General features: G+C 44.6%; 1 protein-coding gene across 3 annotated transcripts; it reads right to left on the bottom strand.

Annotated features, from left to right (window-relative positions):
- Positions 1-306: 306 nt before the first annotated feature.
- On the bottom strand, positions 307-13,270 carry HSD17B2 (hydroxysteroid 17-beta dehydrogenase 2). Of its 3 annotated transcripts, XM_064159997.1 has the most exons (6): positions 12,417-12,748; positions 11,086-11,160; positions 7,591-7,803; positions 6,988-7,173; positions 4,111-4,248; positions 307-1,453 (listed from the first exon to the last, which is right to left on the bottom strand). In XM_064159997.1, the coding sequence occupies exons 1-6, from the start codon at positions 12,688-12,690 to the stop codon at positions 1,095-1,097; spliced, it is 1,245 nt and encodes a 414-aa protein (XP_064016067.1). In that variant the 5' UTR covers positions 12,691-12,748; the 3' UTR covers positions 307-1,094. The 3 variants fall into 3 exon arrangements, with proteins under 3 accessions (XP_064016067.1, XP_064016069.1, XP_064016068.1); XM_064159999.1 differs by lacking the exons at positions 11,086-11,160; positions 12,417-12,748 and adding an exon at positions 12,875-13,270; XM_064159998.1 differs by lacking the exon at positions 11,086-11,160.
- Positions 13,271-27,683: the final 14,413 nt, after the last annotated feature.

Raw genomic sequence — 27,683 nt, 5'->3', positions numbered from 1 at the left:
TGGGGTAAGAAAAATAAAGGCATTGCCCAACTTCTTGGCATTGGTGAGGGTTTGCCATACTCAAGGGGCAGGGACTACCAGCAGTAGAGAGGGCAGCTGATGTTCCTTAGATAAATTTAGGGAAGAGTGACCAAAAGTCAATCAGAAGATGGATACTGGACTCTGGAAAACCCACCTGACTGATCTTAGAGCAAGCCAAACCCTCCCCAAAGCAGAGGGAGACAAAAAGGTGGCATCAGGAAAAATGGACAAAGCTACACCACCTTCATAAACCCAGAACCAAATAAGGAGTTGTACAAAAAGCAGTAGTGAAAACAGAGTTTACTAATAATTAACAAAGCACAGGCACATACACAGGATGACCAAGACAGTCACATCAACTTACCCTCTGGTATACTTACTAGTACTTGTTCTAATACTGAATGCTTCTTCATGCAGGTCTTGGTCTGTCATTGTTCTTCCCCCACCCCCAACTAATCTACATCTCTTCACTTGGCAAAAGAAGATACATTATGAACATCACAACTACACTTCACAAAATTCAGGGGGTGGGAAAAGGTCAAACATTTCAATCATTTCTCAGCTCCAACAGCAACAGGACTCAAAAAAAAAAAAAATTCCAAACTTTACACTTTTTAGACTGAAGCTGCAATGGGAAAGATTCACAGGAGACCTTTCTGAAAGTCTCCAATAAGAACACAAGTAACTCCTTATAATGTTCAGTGAGGTGGCTGATCCCCAAGCACTTGTTTTGTCAAAGAAAACCACCAACCAAACAAAACACATCAGATGATGCAGCTGCCTATGTGGTACCTTTTGAAGCAGAAAGGAATTATGCCACTGCATGAGATACCTTACACAGAAGGCAGGATACAAAACCATCAGGTAAACACTGGAGCTCCTCTATAAACACCCTATGTGAGGACAGCTCTCTGTTTAGCCACCTGCTTTTCCTGAATGTCGTTCTTAACACAAAGATTTGCTTCTGTTTGCAAGGCAGTGTGAATGCAATTTGACAACACAACAAAAGGCAGTGCCTTAAAGTCGTTTTTTTCCTCAGATATCCCCAAATAAGACAAATGCTGACAGATGTCTTAGAGATCCTTGCTTGCAGCTTCTGATGTTCTTAGCACCCGTGGGACAGACTTAGGACTCAGCATCTTACTAATGAAGAAGTCATAGACCCAGAGAGGAAAGTAGCAGAAGATGCAGAGGGGCATGTAAGCCCCTTTGCCAGGAGTGTACAGCCCCTGCGGTCTCTTGGCCAGCAAAGCGTGCAGGATAGCCCCCAGCACGGGGGAGAGGTTGGCATCACAGTACAGAGGCATGTGCAGGAGGTAGCTCTTTAGCTCCAGAAGGTAGTCCTCGCCATAGTCTTGCCTTGTGTCTGCTGGGAGGTTCTCTATCAACTCCTTTTCTTGCTTAGCCCACAGGTCAGCTGTGCCTTGTATACCTGCAGCAGCGACAGCACAGGATAGCAAGTCAGTTTGGGGCCAAATGAAAGAAAATCATCTCTAGTTAACAGCCAGTAAGTTGTTCACCACCACCCCCCTGCTTCACAGTTGTTCCAAAGCAGCTTGAAGAACACAAAACAGCTGGGTAGCCAGGAGTATCACAGTATTATTAGGACTGGAAGAGACCTCACAGACCATCAAGTCCAACCCTTTACCACAGAGCTCAAGGCTAGACCATGGCACCAAGTGCCACGTCCAACCTTGCCTTGAACAGCTCCAGGAAAGGCGACTCCACCACCTCCCCAGGCAGCCCATTCCAGTGTCCAATGACTCTCTCAGTGAAGAACTTTCTCCTCACCTCCAGCCTAAATCTCCCCTGGTGCAGCCTGAGGCTGTGTCCTCTTGTTCTGGTGCTGGCCACCTGAGAGAAGAGAGCAACCTCCTCCTGGCCACAACCTCCCCTCAGGTAGTTGTAGACAGCAATAAGGTCACCCCTGAGCCTCCTCTTCTCCAGGCTAACCAGTCCCAGCTCCCTCAGCCTCTCCTCGTAGGGCTGTGCTCAAGGCCTCTCCCCAGCCTCGTCGCCCTTCTCTGGACACGCTCAAGCATCTCAATGTCCTTCCTAAACTGGGGGGCCCAGAACTGAACACAGTACTCAAGGTGTGGTCTAACCAGTGCAGAGTACAGGGGCAGAATGACCTCCCTGCTCCTGCTGACCACACCATTGCTGGAAGAAAAGGGAAAGCCCAAAGCAGACTACACAAAAAGCATGGGGTTTATGCAGCACTGGGTGACCAGCATTACCTAAAAAAGCTCTCTCCCAGCCAAGTCAGCACATTTTCCCTTTCCCTGTCACCCTCTACCATTCTGTCTTTATTTATTTAGTGTGTTTTTCTAACCAGCACTTATTAACAGATGTGAGTGACTGAGGAAAGCTGGGCAAACTAAGATAACCAGGGTGCGCTTGGGTTGGCCCAGTGCTAAGCTTCTCTTTCACAAGTGACACTGGTATTTCAGTAATGATTTCCAAGAAGGATAAGGCTTGTGTTAGTCCAGATTTTTGGTTTCAAATCTCTTTTCCCACCATCTGCACAACGCAGGAATGAAAGCAGTGTTTCCCCTAATGCATTTATTGCCTAACTACCATGAACTAAGCAGCACAAGAAACAAAATATTTAACTCAAATACTGAGACTTGTTTTGGGGCATGAAGTTTCGTACCAGAAGACTGACAACAGCTAAACAGAGTCTTGATGGTAAAATTTCAGCTATGTACCACTGCCCACACAGGTGCTGTCAGAGCCCAGTGTCCCACAGGGTCCCTTCCCAGCAGCAGAGGCATTCAGGGGAGCAGGGTGCTATAGAAAAAGACATTTTGCTTTTCATCAGCACAATGATTAATCGCCATGAAGTCATCAGGTCTTTTTGAATAGGCAGCAATGGGATTTGATGCTGTCCTCAAGTAGCTGCCAGGGATGTCTACAGAGCAGGAACCTGCAGGTGGGAATGAGGTGTAGCGAGGGTGTGTGCAGTCAGAGATGAGTCTGACCTGGGCAAGCCCCGCAGAAAGTGCTCAGGGCAGGAGGAGGAGGAGAAAGGGGATTTGAAACAGAAAGCAACAGGAGCGCAGCAGAGGGAAGGAGTGGAAAGATCAGAGACTATATAGAGTAAAATTGACAGCAAGTATGCAGGATGACAGGTATTGCTGCAGGTACTTTGATGCAAGACTGAGCAGGTCAATAACGAGCTCCAATATTGGGAAACGTAGGACTAAGAGCAAGTCCTGAAGCTCTCACAGAGGACAAGCAAGCCATAACACTCAAATCAGTCACACCACGATGCTTGGATTGTTCCCTTGAGTGACCAGAACAAAGGAAATGCATCAATCGCCTGAACCCTGCCCTGTCTCAAAGCAAAGAGATCTCTGCCCAGCTGTGATGGTTTGGGTGTTCCCTGCCCCCCCACACTTTGGAAATCACCCAGACTAGACTCAGCCAGCCCTGGAAATTGAGTGAGGCTTATTATTTACAGCTTAGCAGAATGCCAAGCAGATATTTACAGTATATACAGTTATAGACAGAAATACACAAGGTAAAAGGTACTACAGAAACACAACTTCCCTCCCAGAAACCTGAGTCCCCAGGAGGGGCTCCCAACCACCCCTTCACCTTCCCCCTACCCCTCCCAACCTTACCCCAGTCCCAAGGAAGAATGGAGGTTAGGCCAGGGGCTTATGAAGCAAAGTGAATTAGGAAAGAAAAACAGAGGGCGAGGTTAGAGAGATGCAGCTCGGAGCTCCCCAGCAGCAGAAGTTGAGACTCCCTTATCTATGTTTGGATTTTTGTGTTTATACATCTCAGCAAGCCAATGAGTGAGGTAGACATCAGCCTCGTTTTCCTTCCACAGCCTACAATCTGGTTCTTCTCACCAAAGCATCCTAGCTAGGCTCAAACTGGCACACCAGGAGAAAGGCTACACTTGCAAGGCAGAGGCAGGCACTGTGTAGAAACAGAGGGAACATGTTGATTTCCATAACCAACGCAAAGAATGTGTGGGGGGAGAACAACTTCTAAGAACCAGTGAGGGATCTGGCCTGGGACACTGGACTTTGGGGAAAGAGGTGAAGCAGAAGACTACACGAGATGTCAAATACCAACCTGTTCGGAAGCCTGACGGGTGAATTGCAGCAACTTTAACTCCCCATTTGGAAAGCTCTTGCCTCATTACTCCAGAAAACATGGACAGAGCTGCTTTTGATGCACCATATGCAGCATATCTTGGTAGTGGAATGCCTCCTGCAGGAGCAATATAAAGAAGATAAAGCTCGACACTGGCTCTTTCCAGCCTTTATTTTTGTGATTTAGAAGGCAGATTATAGCACAACCAAAATGATGTGGCTCTCTCAGAGGCTAAAGGCAAGTCAGAAGGGGTATCCTTTCTTTCTAGAGGTTAAAACAAAAGAGTGAAAGTTGTAAATTAGCAGTTGCTTATAGAAGCTACGTACAGTAACACCTGGTAAGACACCTTTGTATGGCAGAAAAAACAAACTGCATGGTGTTTAAGGGGAAAAATTGCTGAAAGTCATGGTGGTTAGTTTCAGAAACAGATTATGGTTTAGTTCACATAAACAGTGAAGCAATAGTTTAATGCTCCTGTTCTTGCTGCCACCAAAACATGAATTTCAAGCTCCTGCTATAAACCACAGTTACAACAGAGTAAGCAATCTCAGTTCTGGCTTTATAAAGCAAATGCATCTTCCAGTTAGTTTCAGAAAGACCAGAAACAAGAGGTCCAAGAGCAGGGGAAACCTCTGCAGACATGCCAAAGCTGGAGTCACACCCCTAAGGCAACAGAACTCCCCATGTCCTATCTAGAAGCAGATCTCCTTCCTACAGCTATACCTCACCTTCTCCAATCCCAGCAGCATTTGTTTAGACAGAGAAAATAGAAAGCATTCGGTATTTTAGGTGCATTTAAAGTAAAGCCCCATGTTTACAGAACAAAAGCTTTGAGAAAACAACCTCTTCCAAACACAGATCTCCCCCTGTTTCAAGAGCTGGCAGACTGTCACTTCAGCTTTAGAAACTGCTTTGAGAGCTTGACCATTTTTCAGCCTCCCCACCTTCTCCACAAGGTTGTTGTTATCACCACGCAGAGCATCACTGACAGGTTTAAGAGTGGCCACAGCCACCACAGGCTGTATCAGTAGAGCAAGGAGGGAACAGAATGGGCAACCCTTCCCTTGGAGGCACACCAGTCCTCCTCATGCCTGCATGGGCAGCTGGCCACATCCTCCAGTACAGGCATCACACATTTATCTCAAGGTATCTGAACCTTTTAAAAGGTAATTCTTCAATATAGGGGAATTTGTTGGGCTTTGTACTGTAGCAACCAAGGTATCACAGGAGCTTCTCAGACAGAGTCATTCCTTTGAAGAAATCAGGTCAGTTGTATGTTAATTATTCTTCTGTATTCATCTGAATAAGTTTGAGTTTCAGTTGGTTTGAGCCAATTGAAGCACTGAATTTTTGCCTCCGAGGTCAGGCTAACCTCAAGCCCAATTAAATTGGTTCTACACAGACAAGAATAGATGCAGCACACTCAGACCTGACTAACTTTTCTGCTAATGTTTTACCAAAGGACCCTCAGACCCTGTGTTAAGAGGAAGCTATTTACCCAAACCTGCCCTCATGCAAGAACGTCTGTGCAAAAGCTATAGTTAAAGCAGGGTCATTATAAACTCCCATAAGGGCAAATTACTCAGCACAAGGAAGCTCTCCACTTTAACCTGAAAGGCAGCTCAGATTCATGTCAAGAATTAAGACATTTGCCCCAAAACATGGAATGTGTATGCTTTTTCACTTGGGTGCTCAAAGGTCTCTGTCCTCTCTCTACCTGCTTGCAAGGTCTAATAGGCAGAGCAGCACCAGAAATGTCCTTCTGATAATTCTGATTTCTTTAAGAGTCAGCAACAAACCACAAACACAGGCACGCAGGTACAAAGCATACTTGGGATCAAAAAACAGCCAGAAGACAGCAGTGTCAGAACTAAGCTGAGGGCACATCCTCAATCTAAGCCATAAGCACAGGGCAGCACCTGCACAATCCACCTCAGCTACAGAGCGGGAATTGAGTGGACTCTATGGAAATAAGGTCCACAATGACAAAAGGCAAAGGAAAAATTGGGAAGCAGATGACAGGGTCAGTCTCTAAGAGATCTTCAACTAAAATACTTTTCAGCATCATAACATTCTGCTTCTAGCAGGTTTCAGTTTCAAAGGATCATCCTTGCTCCTCAGCTGTTGGCAATCAGATACTGCATTATTTCTGTTCCTACATCTTAGCATCTCAGCTGTCCTCCTAGAATAGAAGGTGGTGTTATAAAGGCATATAGACAGTAAGCACAGGATCCAATTTATGGCAGACAAGTGGAGAACATGCTATGTGCTCTGACCTCTAGAAAGCAGCCATAAAAGCCAATTACCATTTTGCTAAGATGTTAAGGTACTTTGAAGAAAATAACCAACACTTTTAAAGAAGTATAAAGACACATTCTCTTCAGGTCTCAGGTTATTCGCAGACCATGCTCTAAGATAGCTTGTAAAGACCCAGAGGATGCAACAAATAGATAACTGCCTTCTGTCCTTGAAGAATTAAGCTCTGAGGAATCTCCATGGTGTGGTTCAATGACTCACAATCCGAGGTGGGTGCAGACTTCTGCTGGAATGCATTACAGAAACATGCCTGATAAAGCATCCATCTTCATGGAAGCTCACTAAGCTACCACTCAGCATTTATAGCACAAGATCTGGATTTTACTGTCTTTTATGTAACAGAACATTTTTATTCATATCAAACTCTTCTGCTTTAAGGGCAGACCTCTAGGAATAGTGTCCTAAAGAAAAGGCAACCTGCACCTCTTACCTAGGTACCAGCTCCCCAGGTGTACTGACAAGCAAGACCAAAGGGTTTTGCTGAGGAAGTTAGTTGTTTTTCCTGATGCATCAGAAATTTGGTCCTTTAGTTCAACTCACCTGCCATGCTGGACACGTTAACCAGCCTCCCCCGGGATTTCCGAAGTAATGGTAAGAAGGTCTTGGACAGTTCTACAGCCCCAAAGAAATTCACCTCCATGCACTGCCTGTATGTGCTCATGGGTATCAGCTCACCATCAGCAGGTAAGCCCAGGATGCCTGCATTGTTCACAACTCCCCAGAGTCCTGGGAAGAGGAGAAAGCACAGGGTTTCTACACAGCAGGAAACCAGCTCCATAAAGATTAAAGTGATGGTGCCTCTAGATCAAAGCAGAGATGATCTGCAGCTACAGACACATGGCACACAACCCATAACCAATCACTACCATTTTTCATACATCCCAGGTGTTCAAGAAAAGACTGGATGAGGCACTTAGTGCCCTGGTCTGGTAGATTGGCTAGGGCTGGGTGATAGGTTGGACTGGATGAGCTTGGAGGTCTCTCCCAACCTGGTTGATTCAATGATACATAAATACATGGCTTCCCACAGATTGTGGTATGGAAATGACTTACACACACAAACCACAATGCAGTCAACAGTGAAGAGTTGCAGCTTGTAAGCAACTACAGTAGTACTCCCATTGGAATGGAAAAAAGCTGTACCTGTATCTTGCACCTTCGCTGAGACTTTTAGATAGGCTTCCTTGACTTGGGTGGCATTGGTTACATCCAGCTGCAGGAGAGAGAGTCTCTGAGAACAGGTCCGTCTCAGCTCCTCGGCTCCTGGTCCATCCTTGTTCAAAACTCCAGCAATCACAACAAAACCTAAGTCATCCAGGTGTTTAGCCAGGGCGTGTCCAATTCCAGTGTCACTTCCTGAAAGCATCCAAAAGACACTTGAAAAGTGAGTCCCTAATAAAAAGCAAAGCAGCACATGTTGGAAACACATGCAGAAGTAACCAAAAAGAGGATGAAACAAAGTCACTGAATTATGTACAACAGTAAGAAGAACGTTTCAGATCTGAAGGTTTGAGGAGCTAAATATCCTCTTGTTCCACAAAGACTGATAGACCACAGTTCTATCAGTTTTGAGATGACCTCATCAGTTCACTCTCAGTGACAGATTCTCAGACTTACTTGGTACATACACAGTAAATAAAACTCTAGATTTGGTCTGTACTAAGATTCAGATTGAAACACAGTAACAAAAGTATCTGAGGGAGGAAAGGAAAGAAAAGAGAAAACACAAAAACACTTTGACATTTCAGATGGACAAAGCATTTAGTGCAGTGGAACTCAAACTGTTGGGTTCTGTCTCTTAGTCCAACGTAGCATTATTTATTCAAGCATCTACTATCCAGATCCTTTTGATAAACATCCTTGTCCTAGGCTGCAACCAAGCCAGAGCTAAGGAACTGTTTCTTCAGCTGCAAAGGATTTCCAGTGCTTGCAAAGCTTAGGAAAGTTTCAGAATGGCATTAGCTGTTCAATTCATGCAAACTTGCATCAGAAGTTCTCTTAGCACCTCTAGCCTCTTCCAGACTTGATCCATCTAAAGCAACGAGCCACCAAGTGCAGGGAGCACTGTTAAAGCAACCGCACACGCAACCTGTGCAATCACGGCTGTGCAGTCCTTCCCACCAGCTAAGCATGGCAAGTATCTAACTCATTATTCCATTGATTCACAAGTCTCCATTTGACTGCTGCTCCTATCTGAAGATACTTCCAACTGGCTGTCTTTTTTCATTCCTCTTTTTCCATTCTTCCCACCTAGAGAGAAGCTTCTTTGTGAGGGAGGAAATGTTTCACCCATCCTCACACCAAGGCTCCAGATGAAGTTGCACAGGGCTTTGCTAGAGACAAGGAAGGAGGTTATAGGGACTTTTGCCAAGGATTAAATTGAGAAGAAAATGAGGAGTTTAAGAAATTAAACAGTGCAAAGCAGATCTATCAGCATGTGCCACGTTACTACACCACAGCCTCCACTGTGATTGCCACAAAGGAGGCTCCTGGATGCTGATGTGCAGAAGGATTCATGGGGCTATCCCAGGGCTTGGCTGTCTCAGAATATCAGGTTGGAAGGGACTTAAGGATCAGCCTTTATTGGGAAAAGCAGTCTAGATAATATGGACAGGATGATCTTGGAGGTCTCTTCCAAGCTGGTTGATTCTAGGATTCCATGATCCAACACCCTGATTAGCTGAATCTTAAAGGTGTCCAAGGCTGGGGAGTCCACCACTTCCCTGGGGAGATTATTCCAGCAGCTGATCCTTCTGACTGAAAGATCTCCTGTGGTAGCAACTTGCTGTGTAAACTCTCAGCTCCCAAACCCACCTACCTGGCTGGAAACCTGAATGTGGGACAAAGGGCTGGGACTTGTGCCAATTTTTCACTACCTTCTTGTTTGTGAAAGAGCTGCCATAATCCCTGCTTAACCTCACCAGAAACTTAAAAAGGGTAATCTGCCATTTCAGCACACCAAGGCAGATACTATCATGGCTATTCACCTGCCTGTTCCTGCACTCAAAATCCACAGTCAACAAAACTTGACTGCCAAAAAGGCTCATCCTAATCATGCTAGATCTTCACCTCTAGGTTCTGTCTTTTAAACAGGGCTTTAGTACTGAAATAAATAACTTCAGAGAGATTTGAATGGATGTTCTAAATGCCTGGATCAATCAGTGTATGAGGTTGTTTAGAATTACTCATGCTCTACTTAAGCTTTTACAAGAAAAAAACCTTTTTGTCATTGTTTTTGAAGTCTGCAGTTTGTTGAAGATGCAGCAAGCACCACATAGATCACACTTAGCTCCTCACAGCCCTGCCACAAAAGAGAAGGGAACAAGCCTGCGTTCTTGGAATTCCCTATAGAGATGTGAAGAGGCCTGCAAATACCCCACAGATATGACAAGTTTCTGGGTTTGGGGGTGGGATCCTTCCTCCTGTTGCTTTTAGTGAAAACCACCCATTTCTGGATCAAATCCTGCCCAGCAAGTACACAGTCACAGAGCTACATAGTATTGAAGTCTGTCCTTCCCAAGTTAAGCTGTGATGTCAGAGTGCTCAACAGCTAAGGGCAGGTATAGTAATTCCAAGAAGGAAATAAATAGTAGTGTTTCTGTGCCTGCTGCTGGGCTTGCCCCTGACTTTTATCAAGATAAATCCAACCTGAGTTTTGGACTTGTTCCTGACATCCAGAGAAACTATCCTTCAACTTAACAACATTCAAACAGCAGTTAGGGGAGAAAGAGAGAATTTCCCCCTCCAATCCCTTGTTTCTACCTCAGAAACAACCATTTGTGAGAGACTAGAAGATTTATTGTAAGAAAGTCACTGCTGGCTGTAACTGAATTGTTACTGAGAATTTATCATCCACTCACACTGAGCATCAGAAGACCAAGGTAACTAGAGAAATTCATCTCACTACACACAGAATATTCAAGACAAGAATTTTACAGCCCCTGCTACTCCAGATCTTCACAGCTATTTAGTTTTTAAGGAAGCTGGCTACTGAGTCTACCAAATGAAACTACAGCATTCACATGCCCAGGAGCTTCTGTTTAAGGACTCAATCTCAGCAAGAGGATTGACAGAATTGTTTCACCAGTGACTTTAAAACTGCTCAGATGCCCACAGTTATTCATGTGAAAAGAGCATTTTGACAACTGGGCAGTTTTCCCTTAGCCTGGTATGCTGGTGAACTGCTGGGTTAAATATATAACTCACAGCAGCACCTCTTCAAGACACATCCAGAGAGAACCAGAACAACATTTGACAAAACCCAGGCAGAAAAGCACAGAGATTACTCCATCCCCTAGCCAAAGGAAGCTGTCTCAGAAGTGATATGTGGCAGCTGCCCAGAGCACAGCAGCATTCCTAAACTCTGCAGGGCTGAAAGGAAGGGGGGGGGGGGGGGGGGGGGGGGGGATGGTTTAAAAAAAATATCATTTACCATGAAGTGCTTGCCTCAGATCTTGTCTAAATTGGATAAAATGACACCAAAACTGATTTAAAGGCACCTTACACCTGCACATGCATGCAGATACACATCCTGGAGTTGGCGTGGAGAAGAGTACTACAATTAGAGCAATTTAACCAAAACCCATGTTGAGTAAAACTTTCATTCTAGTTGATGGGAGGGTTTGATTGATTGCATACCGGTCTGGATCAAATAGAGACCAAGAAGAGCCTCCTCAGATGTGTGAGCTGTCAGAGGTGTCCAAACTTGCATTTCTTCAGGACAGTTGCAGCAGAGGTACAAAGAAAGCACACTGACTTACTGGAACATAGCCAAATGTTCTTCACTCCCCCATATTGGTCTAATTCAGATTCTCTAGAGAAGGCAAGCTCCAAGACAGTGGTTTTTTACTGAAGAACTGCAGTCTTACAGAAACCAAGTTGATGCCCAGGTGTGAGCATAAGCCCTGTGTCTGCAGGGGTGGGACAAGAGTGCTCCCCACTCCCCTCCCTCACCTGCCATCTACTTTCATCTCAGACACCTGTAGGGAGAAACCCAGCTGGCAGATAAACCAAGAGGGGAGAACTTGCTGTTCATCTTGTCCTCTTAACTTGTGTTATTTAATTGCCCTATTAATGCTTGCTAGGCAAATCTAAATTTTTTCCAGGTGTCCCTATAAAACAAAATGAAATTATGCAAGAAACAGATCTATAAACCAAAACAACTTAATTCAGCTTTCCAGAGGGGAGATACAGAAAATAAAGGATGGGGAAAAAAAAACCAAAAGAAGAGCAAGTTAACAGTGCTGGAGAAGCAGTTGGCAGGCACTCAGGTTGAAAGTTTTGATTACCACAAACAAACAGCATTTAAAGTTTCAGACCAGGAGAAAAGCCATAAAACTACAGATGCCATCCCTGCAAACTGAGAAGTGTGTTTCTAGCAGACCACAGTGTTAACAGAGACTGAATTCATTAGCTCTACACTTTGGCTGCTAGGGAAGGCAAATTATTTCAATACATTGTTTCAGAGACCAAAACCAGCCTCTGGAAATTTATGCATGGCATACACAGAGTGCACTGTGCAAACTGACACTCTAAAAGACACCCACAGATCCATAACCAGTGTCATAAATTCAAGTAAACAAAAAGTAAAGTATGAAATGTAGTGTTTCAAGGCTCCCAGAAATTAATGCCTCCTCTTAAAATTAGACCATCATAAGTGTTCTTATGCTTTTTCCACCAGTTAATTTCACAAGTATGTCTAAAAAGCTACTTGAAAAGATTAAATGAGACACTAAAAAGTAAATAGCATCATTAAGATGCTTTTCTACTTAATTTCAGAACACTTATTTACCTGGAAAAAGCATCTCTGGCAAAGCAAATAAAACGAGGGGGGGGGGGAAGTAATAATAAAAGGGAACCTTATGAGCATGCATTTCATAGCTCTATCTAAGCCAAGGACACAAAGTTTTCCATCCCACTTGTGAGAAAAGCCAGCTTTTGCTTCCCGGAGCACGTCTGCAGCAGCCTACCTGTGATGAGGACAGCTTTGTCGCCCACGGGCAGCAGCGCCCTGTTGCCCAGGTACACAGAGATGAGGCACATGGTGCAAAACACCACCAGCCCCCCACCAGTGCCCAGCATAGCCACACACAGCAGCCCCAGCAAGGTGGGAAGGAGGCTCCAGAGCAGCAGGTTTGCTTTCTCTGCCGGGCTCCTCTTGGCTGTGTAGAACACAGACACCCCAAAAAGCGTAGTGACACCCACACAGAGCCATCCAAGGAGATTGCTAGTGAAAGCATCCATCAGCAGGGGTGAGAAGCAGACAAACACACTCCACCACCGGCTGGGTTAAAGCAGGTATTGCTACATGCAGCGTGTGTTATATAGGAGCAGGGGGTGGGGCAGAGAAAGGAGACTGTTTAAAAGGTTCGACATAATCTCACTTACCCTTGGCATCAGCAAGAAGCAAAAGCCTTCCTTTTCTTACCTTTAATTCCTTCTGCCTGACAGCTCCACCTTCTGAACAATATGCTGGCTGGATAATGATTGACAGCACTGGGAACTGACATGGTGTAGCAACTGAACTATTCTATGTTCTGTATGTTTAAAGTACCTTTTCCAAGGGACTGAAAGAGAAGAACAGTTTTCTTTAGGGGAAATGGAATGTTGTGCCTGTTAACTTCGGATGTAGTTTCACTGCAACTGATTTTTGGTGGCCAATGACAAAACCAAGTCAGGACAGGGTTGTTTATTCTCTGTAGTGCAAACTGTCTGGTTAGAGTTGGGCTTTATCATCCAGGGCCACCCTTCTCTTGCAACAAAAAGCTCACAATGACGTTCCCTGCTTTATTGCACACCTCTGGCTATTTACCTACTTCACATTCAGGGAATACCTACAGCTAATTGACATTCAGAGGGGTCTGGGAAACTGAGAAGGGGCAATTGCTGGTTTGCTGCCAAGGTCATTTTGTTAAGTGAAACACATGTAACACACCTGAGACTGAGTCTTTGGTCTTCCACGGACAGCATTCCCCTTAGTTTTGACTGGAATCACTGGTTCAATACCCAGAGCAAGTTGGCTTTAAAAAAATAATGATCAATTAAATATATCTGAGCAATTTAACACCTCCTGCAGTGTCCTCTGAACGTTATCTAAACAGTCAGAATGTTTTAAAATCCACTCAGCTAAGAGGATTAAAAAACAACTGAGGCATATTTAACTCTGCCTTTAAACATCCCAGCTAAATGGTTTGAGAGATGAGGCTGAGTTATCAGACAGGAGGTAGCTAACATGATGTAGCTGGGTTTCTGAAAGAAAACACAGAGCTGACCTATTTTATTTCAGGCACACGCCAGAAGATTGAAGTGCAGGGTGTAGACCAAACACGATACACAAGCACATTTCCATTCCATTATTCCTCTGGGGTTTTATGGGATGACAAATCTGTTGAATATAATTTTTTTACAGCCAGAGAAAATGTTTACATACCTCTACAGGTAGCTTACATTAGAGATGAGGTCACCTTCTTAAAGAAACGTTACCCTTAAGGTCTGCCTGTCATTCATTACTACAGTGCACACCATGCATCCGTCACACCAGTGCACAAACTGTTTCCACTTGGCTTTGTTGTTTGCTGCTTCTGGTCTTGAGGTCGAATATATAGAATAGAATCATAGAATCAACCAGGTTGGAAGAGACCTGCAAGATGATCCAGTCCAACCTAGCACCCAGCCCTAGCCAGTCAACTAGACCATGGCACTAAGTGCCTCAGCCAGGCTTTGCTTGAACACCTCCAGGGACGGTGACTGCACCACCTCCCTGGGCAGCCCATTCCAATGGCAATTACAGCATCTTCTTAAAAATATCCTTGGAGAATTTTGTCTTCTCTCTCTGACTAGTATTTATTGCATGATTTAGCTGCCCACAAATGTGCTGGCATTTAAAGCATCCACTCTCACACTTGAGGGTACAGCGAGATGGAGTTTTTTGCATAGTGTGATGAGGGGCAGAAGTGAGCAGTTCCAGACAGATGTCCACCATGGCTCCTCTCAGCCTATAAGGAGGGAAAAGAGGTGAGTAGGAGCCAAGCCATGGTGTTGTGCTGAGGGATTTGGTTTAGTCAAGGACTTGTCAGTGTGAAACTAATGATTGGACTCGATCTTGAGGGTCTTTTCCAATCTAAGAAATTCTGTGATTCTGTGACTACCATGACTCGTCCCCCCAGAGCAAGTTCCATTTCAGTCTTCCCCTCTGCTTCATGCTCCCCTGTTACATCTCCCACTAAAATGTTTGTGTGCACATGCACATCCCCTCACTCACTCACAGAACCACAGGGTGGGGGAATATATGGAGTGCTGGGGATGCCACATGCATGCCTTATGCACACACCTGCTGCTGCGTGCTGACACAACACCCATCTGCACCCACAACACTGCAGAACGATTGTGGGAAGGGTTGGTGGGCACTGATGTCTGAATTACTGTTGAATTTCTATTTTTAATACAAAATATAACCACTGGAGGCTTGTTTTAATGAGAAGCTGACCATGTGCTCACCCTACTGTATGATTAAAATGACATGTAAGTGCATAGGTCACATACATCATGAGATAGGCTGCTATCAGAAGGGAGGGTATGATCTAAAGCTGGCTAAGAAACACTCACTTGGAGCACACACCTCATGAACACTGCCTCTGGCACCAGCAGAGACAGAGTGCTGCTGCTTGAGGATTTTTCAGCCCAGTTTTGCTATAAGGTAAGTTTTATCATCTCATGCTCACTATCCGTCTTAAGAAAGCATCTACTTTCTTTTTCACCTCTTTGGTCTGCCTCCAGTTCTCACAGCTGTGCTCCAACACAGGGCTCCAACTGTGGCTGTGTTATTTCTTCTTTCTCCATGCCATGCCTACCCATGCTATGAATATACACCTTCATCTCACCTTCTTCTTGATAGCTTTGCTGGAGAAGACACAGCTCCTCCAAACTATCAGGATGTTCATCAACATGGCATTTGTGTTACAAGGAGGATGAATGTGAGCTAATGGATTCTCAGCTAAACTTGATCTGCCTTTGCCAGGACATTTGTCTTTCCTCCCAGCTTTTCACCACCACACAATAATTCAGTGCTCTGTCTCTCTGTGTCCTGACAATCTACATATTCTGTACTGAGGCTTGAAGTTCCATAGTTAATTCAAGCCAGTGCCAAACATCAGAGGAATGGCTCAGACCAACCTCCTGGCTGAAGTATTCTGTTGTGTGATTGCCACTCTTACTGAGCACTTTGATCTGTGTGCATCTTTCTCATGTGGGCCACTGCAGATCTCAGGTGTGCCCCACCATGTAAGTCACTTCATGCTGAATGATAACTTTTAAAGATCAACTGAAGCAATGGCAAAAGGTGCAAAGGTGCCTTTCACAGACAGCAAACTTTCCATGGTAATCTGCAACAGTCACAGCATCTTTCATTCTGTGTGGGATCACTGCAGAAGACTTCACCCAGGACAAAGCAAGGACAGCTCTCCAATGTGTGGGATCTTTTTCTCAGGCATCCATTCATGGATTCCATGCTCTTATTCTTTAGGCACAGCCACTTCTTCCCAGCTACTGATTTACTCCCCATCCACAAAAAGGGTCGGATGGAGGAACCTGGGAACTACAGACCTGTCAGCCTGACCTCAGTGCCAGGGAAACTGATGGAGCAGGTTCTCTTGGGGCCAATAACTGCGCACCTGAGGGATGGCAAGGATCTCAGGTCCAGCCAGCATGGGTTTAGGAAGGGCAGATCCTGCCTTTCTAACCTGATCTCCTTCTATGATCATGTGACCCGCTTGGTGGATGTGGGGAGGCCTGTGGATGTGGTCTATCTGGACTTCAGCAAGGCCTTTGACACTGTCCCCCACAGCAAACTGCTGGCTAAGCTGTCAGCCCATGGCTTGGATGGCAACACTCTGTGCTGGGTTAGGAACTGGCTGGAGGGCCGGACCCAGAGAGTGGTGGTGAATGGTGCCACATCCAGCTGGCGGCCAGTCACTAGTGGTGTCCCTCAGGGATCAGTGCTGGGCCCCATCCTCTTTAACATCTTCATAGATGATCTGGATGAGGGCATCGAGTCAGTCATCAGCAAGTTTGCAGATGACACTAAGCTGGGGGCAGATGTGACTGAGCTGGAGGGCAGAAGGGCTCTGCAGCGGGACCTTGACCGCCTGTACAGATGGGCAGAGGCCAATGGGATGGGGTTCAATAGCTCAAAGTGCAGGGTGCTGCACTTTGGCCACAACAACCCCATGCAGAGATACAGGCTGGGGTCGGAGTGGCTGGAGAGCAGCCAGACAGAGAGGGATCTGGGGGTACTGATTGATACCCGCCTGAACATAAGCCAGCAGTGTGCCCAGGTGGCCAAGAGAGCCAGTGGCATCCTGGCCTGCATCAGGAATGGTGTGGTCAGCAGGAGCAGGGAGGTCATTCTGCCCCTGTACTCTGCACTGGTCAGACCACACCTCGAGTACTGCGTTCAGTTCTGGGCCCCCCAGTTTAGGAAGGACATTGAGATGCTTGAGCGTGTCCAGAGAAGGGCGATGAGGCTGGGGAGAGGCCTTGAGCACAGCCCTACGAGGAGAGGCTTAGGGAGCTGGGGTTGTTTAGCCTGGAGAAGAGGAGGCTCAGGGGTGACCTTATTGCTGTCTACAACTACCTGAAGGGTGGTTGTGGCCAGGAGGAGGTTGCTCTCTTCTCTCAGGTGGCCAGCTCCAGAACAAGAGGACACAGCCTCAGGCTGCGCCAGGGGAAATTTCAGCTCGAAGTGAGGAGAAAGTTCTTCACTGAGAGAGTCATTGGGCACTGGAATGGGCTGCCTGGGGAGGTGGTGGAGTCGTCGTCCCTGGGGCAGTTCAAGGCAAGGTTGGATGTGGCACTTGGTGCCATGGTCTAGCCTTGGGCACTGTGGTAAAGGGTTGGACTTGATGATCTGTGAGGTCTCTTCCAACCTTGGTGATACTGTGATACTGTGATACTGTGATACTTCATATTTCTCTCAACTTTTCTTCCATCATCCTTTGCTGAGTCTGTATTTTTCAGGATGATGGCTGTGGGCTGTGTTTTTTATTTCTGGTCTTAACACAAAATATTCAGGTTCCCCTATTCCTTTGAAATGTGGTTCACAGCTTCTTTGAAGTGCACCACCAAGCCCTTTTTCTGTTCTGCTCTGGTAATGGCCACTCTTCTGCCTTTGCTTTTCATGCTTCCATTTCTGCTTTAGAAGTTGTCCTCCTCTTTATTGCTTTCAGAGTCTCTGTGACTTTCCAACATAGTAGGAGCTTCCAGTTCAAGCATGAGGCCTTCAGCATGTCTCTGCTACCTTACCCTGCATCATTTTTACCTTGGCATTTTACATAGCTAGTCAATGTTTTTCTTTTCATCATTTTCCCTTCATCCAGAAGTACCACATGCCATATCTAATAGCTCCTTCTGTCGCAGCTGCCACATGAATTATGTTGTCTAGAAGCATGAACACATTTTTCATACAGGTCCAGTTTCTATCCAAGCTTCCTCTGCCAGTTACAGATTTGGGTTTCAGTTCAGGCTAGAGTTTCTTCTAGAACTCTTCACTTTTCCATCTTGCTTTATTTGCTGATTCAGGCTTTTTCAGCTGTGCAATGCAATGACTGTCACTCCCAAAGCTGCTGCAACGTATGCTTGGTGTGCTTTTGTGGCTTGGGTAGAGGATCTGCATTTCCACGTCTGTAGGGAAGTTCTTGTCTGCAAGGCTTCTCTTGGAAAACCATTACAGCAGAAAATAGGTTGAACTCTGTTTCACCAAACAAGTTATTAAACAAGACAGAAAAAGTATTCTCATGAGCATATACATCTGTGGGCAGGGAAAAATCAGTTGCTTTGACTACAGCTTCTGAGAGTACATCAACACCTTCACCCATTCACGTTTTGGTGGACTTAATGGCTACACAACATCTTGACAGCTGTAGTCCTCGATGATTAGGCTGTTGAACTTGCACAAACAAAACTCATTTAGGCAAACAGACTTTGTTCCTACAACTAATGCTGAATTTCAATACAAAGGCTGAGGTAATCCTCTGCCTTCAGACAGTTATCTATTCATGCACTCAGCTTGAAGCACATGAATCGTCCCAGTAAAGACAACAAAACTATTAGTCTGCCTAAAGCTAGGAATGTAGCCAAGTACCTCTGTGAATTAAGGCCTCTGAACTTTCAAACACGTGCTGAATAAGGGGGGGTGGAAATTATGTGCAGCAGAAAATAAGGCTGTCTAGCCTCTCCTGTGTCTTCAAACTATTTCTTTAATAGACCCTTAGGGGAAATAATTCCTGTCCAATAAAGTATCTATCCATTAAAGAAAAGTAAGAAATATATTGTATCTGCATGTTACTAGGGGGTTTGTTTTTAGAAATACAAGAATTGTAAAGACTGCAAATTCAGAGATAGACAGTGATTTCTGAAGATCACCTGGCAGTGAAGGAACAGCTGCAGCTCACCATTTTTCAGCATTCAATTCCAACAAAAGCTAGTAATAAGTAATAATTACTTCCTCAGCTAAGTCTCCTGTTACTTCCTCAACAGTAAGAACAACCTTTGAGAGAGCAACTTCTGCACTAACAGTCAAACTGGACCTGTACATCCTTCTGGCAGGTACCCATGCAACAGACACCTAAAGCATTATTCCCTTTTCAAAAGAAGTACCTGCAGTCTGCATCTCCCGGGCCTCCAGCAGCTCCATCTTCACTTTGAAGCAGCAGCTCTGGTAATAACATGCCACATGAAACGAAGCCATGGGCTCTAAGTTCTGCCTTGGTATTTACATGAACTCTAATACACCCCTTATAAATTTTCTGCAATAGACAAAACATCTTAAATCAGTGGAATTGTTAAGATTAGGAGCAAAGTCTTTGTATTTGAAAGGGAGGTTTTCTTGCTATTACTCTCTAGATATCTATGGATCTCTAGGCTTTCAGCAACAGTGGAGTACAGGCTTTCCAAAATAAGTCATTTTTTATCAATCCAATGGTCATTATTCTCCAAAAAGAGGATAGAATCAGAAAACCTAAAGGCAATTAGGTACACCACAGGAAGTTAGCCAGGAATCATCTCCAGGTTGTCTTCATGAGAAATTACCCTTGCCTGCCTTTCTTCTATCATCCAGTAACATGAAACAGCTTCCACAGAGCCATCAGTGCTAGAGAAGAAGAGATACCAGTTTATCTTAGTCCACTTCTCTGACAGCAAGACCCTTCTCTAACATTTTAACATTTCCTTTGGTACCTTCAGAGTAGTATTCCAGCCCTGCCTAGAATAGAGCACAGCATAATGGTGCTGCAATACAGGAGAAATAAAGATGCAAGCTATAGTCTGGCCTGGAAGATTAGTTTGTGTTTCCAACTAGATTTTTATTCTGTCTCTCTCTGAGAGACAGATCTGTGAAGATCATAGAATCAACAGGTTGGAAGAGACCTCCAAGATCATCCAGTCCAACCTAGCACCCAGCCTTGTCCAATCAACTAGACCATGGCACTAAGTGCCTCATCCAGGCTTTTCTTGAACACCTCCAGGGACGGCGACTCCACCACCAATCTGGGCAGCCCATTCCAATGGCAAATCACTCTCTCTGTGAAGAAGACAGGAGCAAGCAGAAAATTAGGGATACATGGTTCTAAAAGTCTGATTAAAACAAGGGTAGACAAACTAAGTAGCTAAGACAGGTAACAGCAGTGATAGAGATGCCAACTTCAGCAGTCCCAGTTCACCATGGACTCAGGTCCATGTGGTAGATTATTTTAGTTCCCATTGAAATCTGGGCCCTATAGCATTCTCATCAACATTGAACCAAGTGGTGCTAACTTGCAGCCAGCTTAAACACACTTCTTTAATCAGACCTTTAAGTGAAATCTAGACAAGGACCAATCCTGTCCAAAGCAAGATTTCAACAAAACAAACCATCAATTTCAAGCCTGTCTGCTTTTCTCTCCTGTGCCCCCAGGAAAAAAAAAATAGAAAGAAAAAAGTCCCTTCAAAGTTTGGGGGGATTTACTACATTACCAACATGATTTCTCATTCATGGTATACAGTGGCAATATAAAAAATAAATCATATATACCTTGGAGCCCCAGAACATGTCTGTGAGATTTAAGCATGGATTTTATCAAAGTGGATGAAAGAAAATGTGTGGTAGCACCGCTGCACTGTCACTCAGGTTATTAACTATGCACATCTGAGTGGCTGGAGAGCAGCCAGGAGGAAAGGGACCTGGGGGTACTGATAGATAGTAAGCTGAAGATGAGCCAGCAGTGTGCCCAGGTGGCCAAGAGAGCCAATGGCATCCTGGCCTGCATCAGGAACAGTGTGGCCAGTAGGACAAGGGAGGTTGTTCTTCCCCTGTACTCAACACTGGTCAGGCCACACCTTGAGTACTGTGTCCAGTTCTGGGCTCCTCAATTCAAGAGAGATGTTGAGGTGCTGGAACATGTCCAGAGAAGGGCAACAAAGCTGGTGAGGGGCCTGGAGCACAAACCCTATGAGGAGAGGCTGAGGGAGCTGGGCCTGTTTAGCCTGGAGAAGAGGAGGCTCAGGAGTGATCTTATTACTGTCTACAACTACCTGAAGGGACATTGTAGCCAGGTGGGGGGTGGCCTCTTCTCCCAGGTAACCAGCAATAGAACAAGGGGACACAGTCTCAAGTTGTGCCAGGGTAGGTATAGGCTGGATGTTAGGAAGAAGTTCTTCACAGAGAGAGTGATTTCCCATTGGAATGGGCTGCCCAGGGAGGTGGTGGAGGCACCATCCCTGGAGGTCTTCAAGAAAAGCCTGGATGGGGCACTTAGTGCCATGGTCTGGTTGATTGGACAGGGCTGGGTGCTAGGTTGGACTGGATGATCTTGGAGGTCTCTTCCAACCTGGCTGATTCTATGATTCTATGATCTGCAAAGGGCCTTTCCTCCCATCTGCAAGCTCTTTAAAACATCTCTGCCTCTCACAAACACTTCTTTTTCGATTTCTTTTCCTCCCAGTTACATCAGCTAGTCTTTGAAATGAAAGCCGAAGCAAAATGAGATGAAAAATGAGCGATGACTCAAAAAGCATTAAGTGATCAACCGTGACAAAGTGTCACCTGCCCTACACGCATTCTGTTCTCTGTCACTCGAAGGACAAGTGCCTCACTTCCACATGCTGAAGCCACGTATGTTTCCTGTGGAGGAACTGTGACCTCACTCTGTGTGTAATCAATGGCTTACATGATTATTGTGATTGAATGTGTTTGCTGCACCCTTTAAGGCTGCAGATCTGAAGGGCATTCCTGTTGCTATTCAGTAATGTTTGTGCTGGTTGTGAACTGCTGCAATTGCATTCAAATGTGGTCAGCAAGACCAGCTCTCTGTCAGGAATGACTTAGTGATAGATGATCCTCCTCCCATGGAGCAGGAGGAAAAACTAGATGACCTCTCAAGGTGCCTTTCAGGGTCTGTGGGGGGTTTTGATGGTTCTATGGCAGGTAGCATTTTAGCTAAGTGGTATTTTTTTCCTCTAGGCAACTATGGAAAAATCTCTATACTCAGTGTCAATTGTTTCCTTTTATTATATTGTCCATCTTAGGCATTTTATATCATGCAATAACCTTAACCCCTGACTCAAAAATTGTTTCGATGTAAGCATATCTAATACCATTAAAATCACTATGACTACCCCCACATAAAACCAGACAGAGGATTTAATAGGTTGCTGAATGACAGTCCCAATACCCATGAGGTCTAAATGTTCCCTGAAAGCCCAAACCCACCATGCTTCTTAAAAATGAACACAGATATTCACATGCAAGTAAAGGACAGGAATATTCATATCCATGCACTTCAGCTTGTGCATAGCTGCAGAGTTAGACCCTGTCCTAAAGACCTCCTCCGCCTGGATTTGAGACAAGATAACAGAGTCATGCAAATGAACCTACACCATCAAACTATTCTTTTAGCTCTCTAGGTAGCACAACTACCAAGTGCAACTTTAAAGAACTTCTCCAAGTTCTAAAGTCATAGCCAAACTGGCACAGATTCTATGGGGATAAGTCTGCACAGACACTTCACACTAATCATCCCTTGCAGGGGATTCCTTCCTGAGCTCTGCATAGTTTTGTAACTTGTTTTATTAATACTGTAAATTATCACTTGACTTCTAGTTTTCATTTCAAAACTGCTTTTTAACAACATATATATGCAGCCTTATGGCAAACTTCTTTCTTGGATGCATGCAAAGTTTGCTAGAATCACTGAGGACTATGCAGGCGTAGTTTCAAAGGCAGATTTGGGACCTATAATTTTAATTCATCCAGCGAATGGAGCTCCAAAATCCATTAAGGAAAAATAACCAGTAACCATCTGTCTTTATTCATCAGGCTGAAAGCAGTTAATCAAGCCTAGTGGACATTTTTAGGTTTTTTCCTTTCTCTCTCAACAGCTTTGAACACAGATGCAGCCTTTCCATAATTAAGCTGAGCATAGTAGCTCCTAGACAGATTAATTCTGGAGAGCTTGTCAAAAATGTCAGATGGCATACAGGTTCTGTGTCCTGTCCCCGGGATTTCTGGCATTTTTATATTTATTTGGATATAAATATGTGGGCAGATTCAGGACATAATTATTAACAGCTGCACACAGCCTTCGTTTTCAACTCTTTACAATGACAGCAGTGTTAGGACCACCCATGCTCTATGATAAGGTGCACTTTCTCTCTCCCTCTGTAGGGATGCAAGTCAGGATATCACCTCCACAGCGAACAAATATCTCTGGGAAATGAACTGAAACATGGGATCCAAATGGCCACCAGAAGGTAGCTACTTTTACTCACTGCTGAACCACATTTCCACTAATAACTGAAGGGCAAAACACTTTGTAAACTAATTAACAGGGTTCTAAATTAACCTAAAGATGTTCCAAGTTACCAGAGCTACATTCTGACAAGCTGGAAGAGGATCAGATCACTCATGCCTAACAACTATTCCACACCTGTTCTCAGATGTTTCCTATGGTTTCTATCACCTTTAAAAGAATGTACGTGGGTATCCCAGGTTTGCTATTAATATTAAGCTACTAATATTAACATTGCTATCAATAATGAGCTCATATGTGCTTTCAAGTCCCCTTTTTTTCTAACATTTGAAAGCAGAGAGCATCTCCAGTTCTTAAAGATTTTATGTTACTCATTAACTATTCTGGTTTTCCAATTGAGCTCTACAATCAAATTTATGGACTGAAGCTAGGAGTTAAAACTACCAACCTAGGAGCAATTTTTGCTTCCTTTAAACTAGGCTTTTATTGTATTTTTAAATAAGTCAAATATATTTTGTGTGTGTGTGTGTGTGGTTAAAATTAGAATTTCTAAGTCAAATAAAAGTCTTCAAGTTCTTTCCATTATAACTGGTTACAAAAAAGAATCCTTTGGATTAAACAACTCAGTTTGAAAATGAGTCGTGCAAAATTAGGAGAGACTATCCCAGAGAAAGCCATTCAATGGCTGCAGAAAAAGCCAAGGGGTGAGCTTTTAAAGCAGTCATGACAAGTGGAAGTAGCAACAGAAATCAGCAGTCACTGGCCAAACTTCAAGAGTCAAATTCAAATGCAAGTTTTAAAATGACAGGAGTCTAAACCATGGACTCTGCTGATGATCTGTGAGGTCTCTTCCAACCCTGATGATACTGTGATACTGTGAAATTCTGCCTCCATGTGTTTAATTGCTATCACTCTTCTACCTCCACAGATATATTCCAAATAGGAAATGGAAATGAGGCACCCAACTATACTTGGAAAGCTGGCAAAAATTTAGTAGCTTTAGTACTTTTGAACACTACAGCAGAAAACAGAGAGAAAAGAGGTATCTCCAAGAAAAACTCTGCTGGCACAACCTCTCTTTAAACGGTGCTCTTTCCCCTCAGGGATATTTAAGCACTTAGCTGTCATAAATGCTCTGAAAGGCAAGATAGAATTACTGCCCCCACAGTACACATGAATGAAGCAAAGGAGAGATTATCTTCTAATTAGTCAAAAAAAATCACAGATGAAAACTCCCATATCAGGGCACTCAGTCCTGGACCATGCTGCTTGAATACACTGTCAGCAGCAATCAACTTGTCAGGAAGTGCTCGCTGAGTACAAGTAGGCTAAAGACCATCAAACGATGTTTTATAGACACCACAACACAGCTTAAAGGTCAGCAGAGAATCATGTTGTAGATGCTTGCACAAAATTCCTCTGGAGAATGAAACAGGAGAAAAAAGCAAGAAGATGCCTGAGTGAAACAAACAAGAAGGGAGGCTGGAATTGCAGGCTCGTCAGCAAGCATTAGGATCTCTCTGCTGAATCAGACAAGAGTGGAATCATAGAACCATAGAATCATAGAATCAACCAGGTTGGAAGAGACCTCCAAGATCATCCAGTCCAACCTAGCACCCAGCCCTATCCACTCAACTAGACCATGGCACTGAATGCCTCATCCAGTCATACAGATGTAACTGGACAGTTCAAAGGGAAAAGAAAACCACTTTTACAAAGTTGGCCAAGGAAAAAAAGACATTAATAATCCAAGGGAATTTTGCCCAAATCCTGAGTTTAAAAATGTTATTATACAAAGATATTGCCCACAGGCAATCACCAACTATGATACCTTTGGCCTGGCTGCTGTGGTTCACAGAAGGGTTTTCTAGACACATGATAAAACAAGCATAGAATGGTTTAGGTTGGAAGGGACCTCAAAGATCACCCAGTTCCAACCCCCTGCCATAGGCAGGGACACCTCCCACTGGAACAGGTTGCTCAAAGCCTCATACAACCTGGCCTTGAACACCTTCACAGGGAGGGAGCAGCCACAACCTCCCTGGGCAACCTGTGCCAGTGCCTCACCACCCTCACTGGAAAGAACTTCTTCCTAACATCTAGTTTAAATCTCCTCTCTTCAAGTTTAAACCCATTAGCCCTCGCCTTTCATTACAAGACCTTGTCAATAGTCCCTCCCCAGCCTTCCTGTAGGCCCCCTTCAGATACTGGAAGGCTACTACAAGGTCTCATCAAAACATTCTCTTCTCCAGGCTGAAGAGCCCAAACTCTTGTAGCCTGTCCTCATAGCAGAGCTGCTTCAGCCCTTTGAGCATCTTTGTGGCCTCCTCTGGGCTCGCTCCAACAGTTTGATGTCCTTGTGTTGGGGGCTTCAGAGCTGCACACAGTACTCCAGGTGGGGTCTGAGGAGAGCAAAGGGGCAGAATCCCCTCCCTTGCCCTACTGGCCACGCTTCTCTTGCTGCAGCCTAGCACATGGTTGCTGGCTGGGGTGCACAGGCACAATGCCAGCTCACATGGAGCTTCTCATCAACTCAGACCCTCAGGTCCTTTTCCTCAGGGCTGCTCTCCAGCCATTCACCACCCAGCCTGTATCTGCGCTTGGGAATGTGCTGACCCAGGAGCGAGGCTCTTCCTACTTAGTCTTTTGGTTTTACAGGCATAGTGTCTTTAACTGGAATCAACTCACCAGCAAACCAAATCTCAGGTACAAGCTGTGTCTCCACTGCAGCACAGCCACGTTCTGCTAGGACGTGTGGCTAAAGTAGGCATTACATGCTAAGCCAGGTGAAGTTCTTTACAGGACGCTGGTTTTCAGAGCTGCTGCAGGTTCAGTCCTGACTGCTGCCTTCATTTTACAGTTCCAGCAGGAACCACTTGCACCTAGCTCTTATGTTTTCTATTCACCTTTCAAACAGCTTCCTTGAGTCCTAATCCAGTTAGAAGAATCCACCCACTGTGTGCCTTCTAATAAAGGATGCTCCATGCAAAAATCTGGATTTTACAGAGGTCACAAAAGAGGTACTCAGAGAATGGAAAAAGTGCAATGGTAAGGCTCCACTCAGGAAGATGAGTGTCTTTAATGGCTAAGAATCACAGAATCATTTAGGTTGGAAAAGAATCTTAAGATTACTGGATATGTGACAAATTGGACTCTGTGAAAGCTTGTCAGCGTGTTAAAGAGTTCCTGCAACCTCACAAGGCTAAACCATAGCCTAGCACAGTATGGTAACACACCTGCTCCAATGGAGATACAGTTAACAAATTATCCACTAAAATCAAAGTTCAAGTTTGCAACAGTGCAAGCCAGAATATAAAGAGTAAAGTACAAAGACTTCTAAAGAAAAGGTGAGGAGTGGCAACAATTGTTTTCATCCATTCTTTTGAATGTCACTGCATGCTTGCATGTTGTGCTGTTCTAAAGCAGCCTCTTTGTATTCTCCAAGGCTCTAAAATGCCAGAGAATATATAAAGCTTTCATAAAATCAGAACTTATAGTAAAGGAGCATGAAGACTTAGCTGAAGGGTATTAGAGGCTTATATTTGGTACTTCACCTGCAAGAATATGGTTCAACTACTAGAAGAGTCAAAACTGGACAGCTCCATCACCCACAGACTTCAGAAACTGCTACTGAAATAGAATATTCATAACTCAAAGGTTGTAAATGCAGCCAAAGAACACATGCCCCAGAGGAAAAAGAAATTACTCTGACAACTTTTCTTAGAGAGCTGTTGGACAGTCCTCCAACATGAGGCACTGAACAAGGTATATTAAGCACCCAAAGCACCTTCATCCCAAGCTATCAGGCCATGACACTAACTCCAGCTGTTAAGGCCAGGAGCACCCAACCATCAACTTCTTAGAGAAATTTAATGACTCAGATAACCTAATAGTTCTCATTTTAACACATTCATATTATGGAACACATCAAGGGTGTTCACCATCAATGACTGCACCAAGATTATCTATAAAAGCTGAATTCAGTGGCAGGGGATAGTAACTGAGACCACCTCTTAAAGTATAACCTACAGGAATTGGAGGCCTGGCTCCTTATTCAATCCTTGGACTGCTTCAGAGGTAAGAAGAGGAATTTAGGCTCGAGGTGAGGAGAAAGTTCTTCACTGAGTGAGTCATTGGACACTGGAATGGGCTGCCCAGGGAGGTGGTGGAGTCGCCGTCCCTGGGGCTGTTCAAGGCAAGACTGGACGTGGCACTTGGTGCCATGGTCTAGCCTTGAGAATTGTGGTAAAGGGTTGGACTTGATGATCTGTGAGGTCTCTTCCAACCTTGTTGATACTGTGACACTGTGATACTGTGATAAGTTTCCTACCTAAATGGGAGGAATGCTTGTAGCCTGTTCAGAAGGTTCATTCCAACCTTGAAATTCTCTTCAAGTTAATAAACTTCAGGACACGATGAGAAGTCCATCACCGACAAAAGGCTTACTGAAAAGAGAAA

Source organism: Pogoniulus pusillus, chromosome 20, assembly GCF_015220805.1.
Source record: "Pogoniulus pusillus isolate bPogPus1 chromosome 20, bPogPus1.pri, whole genome shotgun sequence".
Lineage (NCBI taxonomy): Eukaryota > Metazoa > Chordata > Aves > Piciformes > Lybiidae > Pogoniulus > Pogoniulus pusillus.
The sequence above is the reverse complement of the archived record's forward strand: the minus strand, read 5'-3'. Positions and strand labels throughout refer to the sequence as shown.

Excerpts from the sequence above, each read along its gene's own strand:
- HSD17B2 (XM_064159997.1), bottom strand. The coding sequence starts at position 12,690 with ATGGATGCTTTCACTAGCAATCTCCTTGGATGGCTCTGTGTGGGTGTC. Across the intron at positions 7,174-7,590 it reads AGCGAAGGTGCAAGATACAG|GACTCTGGGGAGTTGTGAAC; the intron begins GTACAGCTTTTT and ends TCCTCTTCCCAG. Across the intron at positions 4,249-6,987 it reads TAACGTGTCCAGCATGGCAG|GAGGCATTCCACTACCAAGA; the intron begins GTGAGTTGAACT and ends TTGCTCCTGCAG.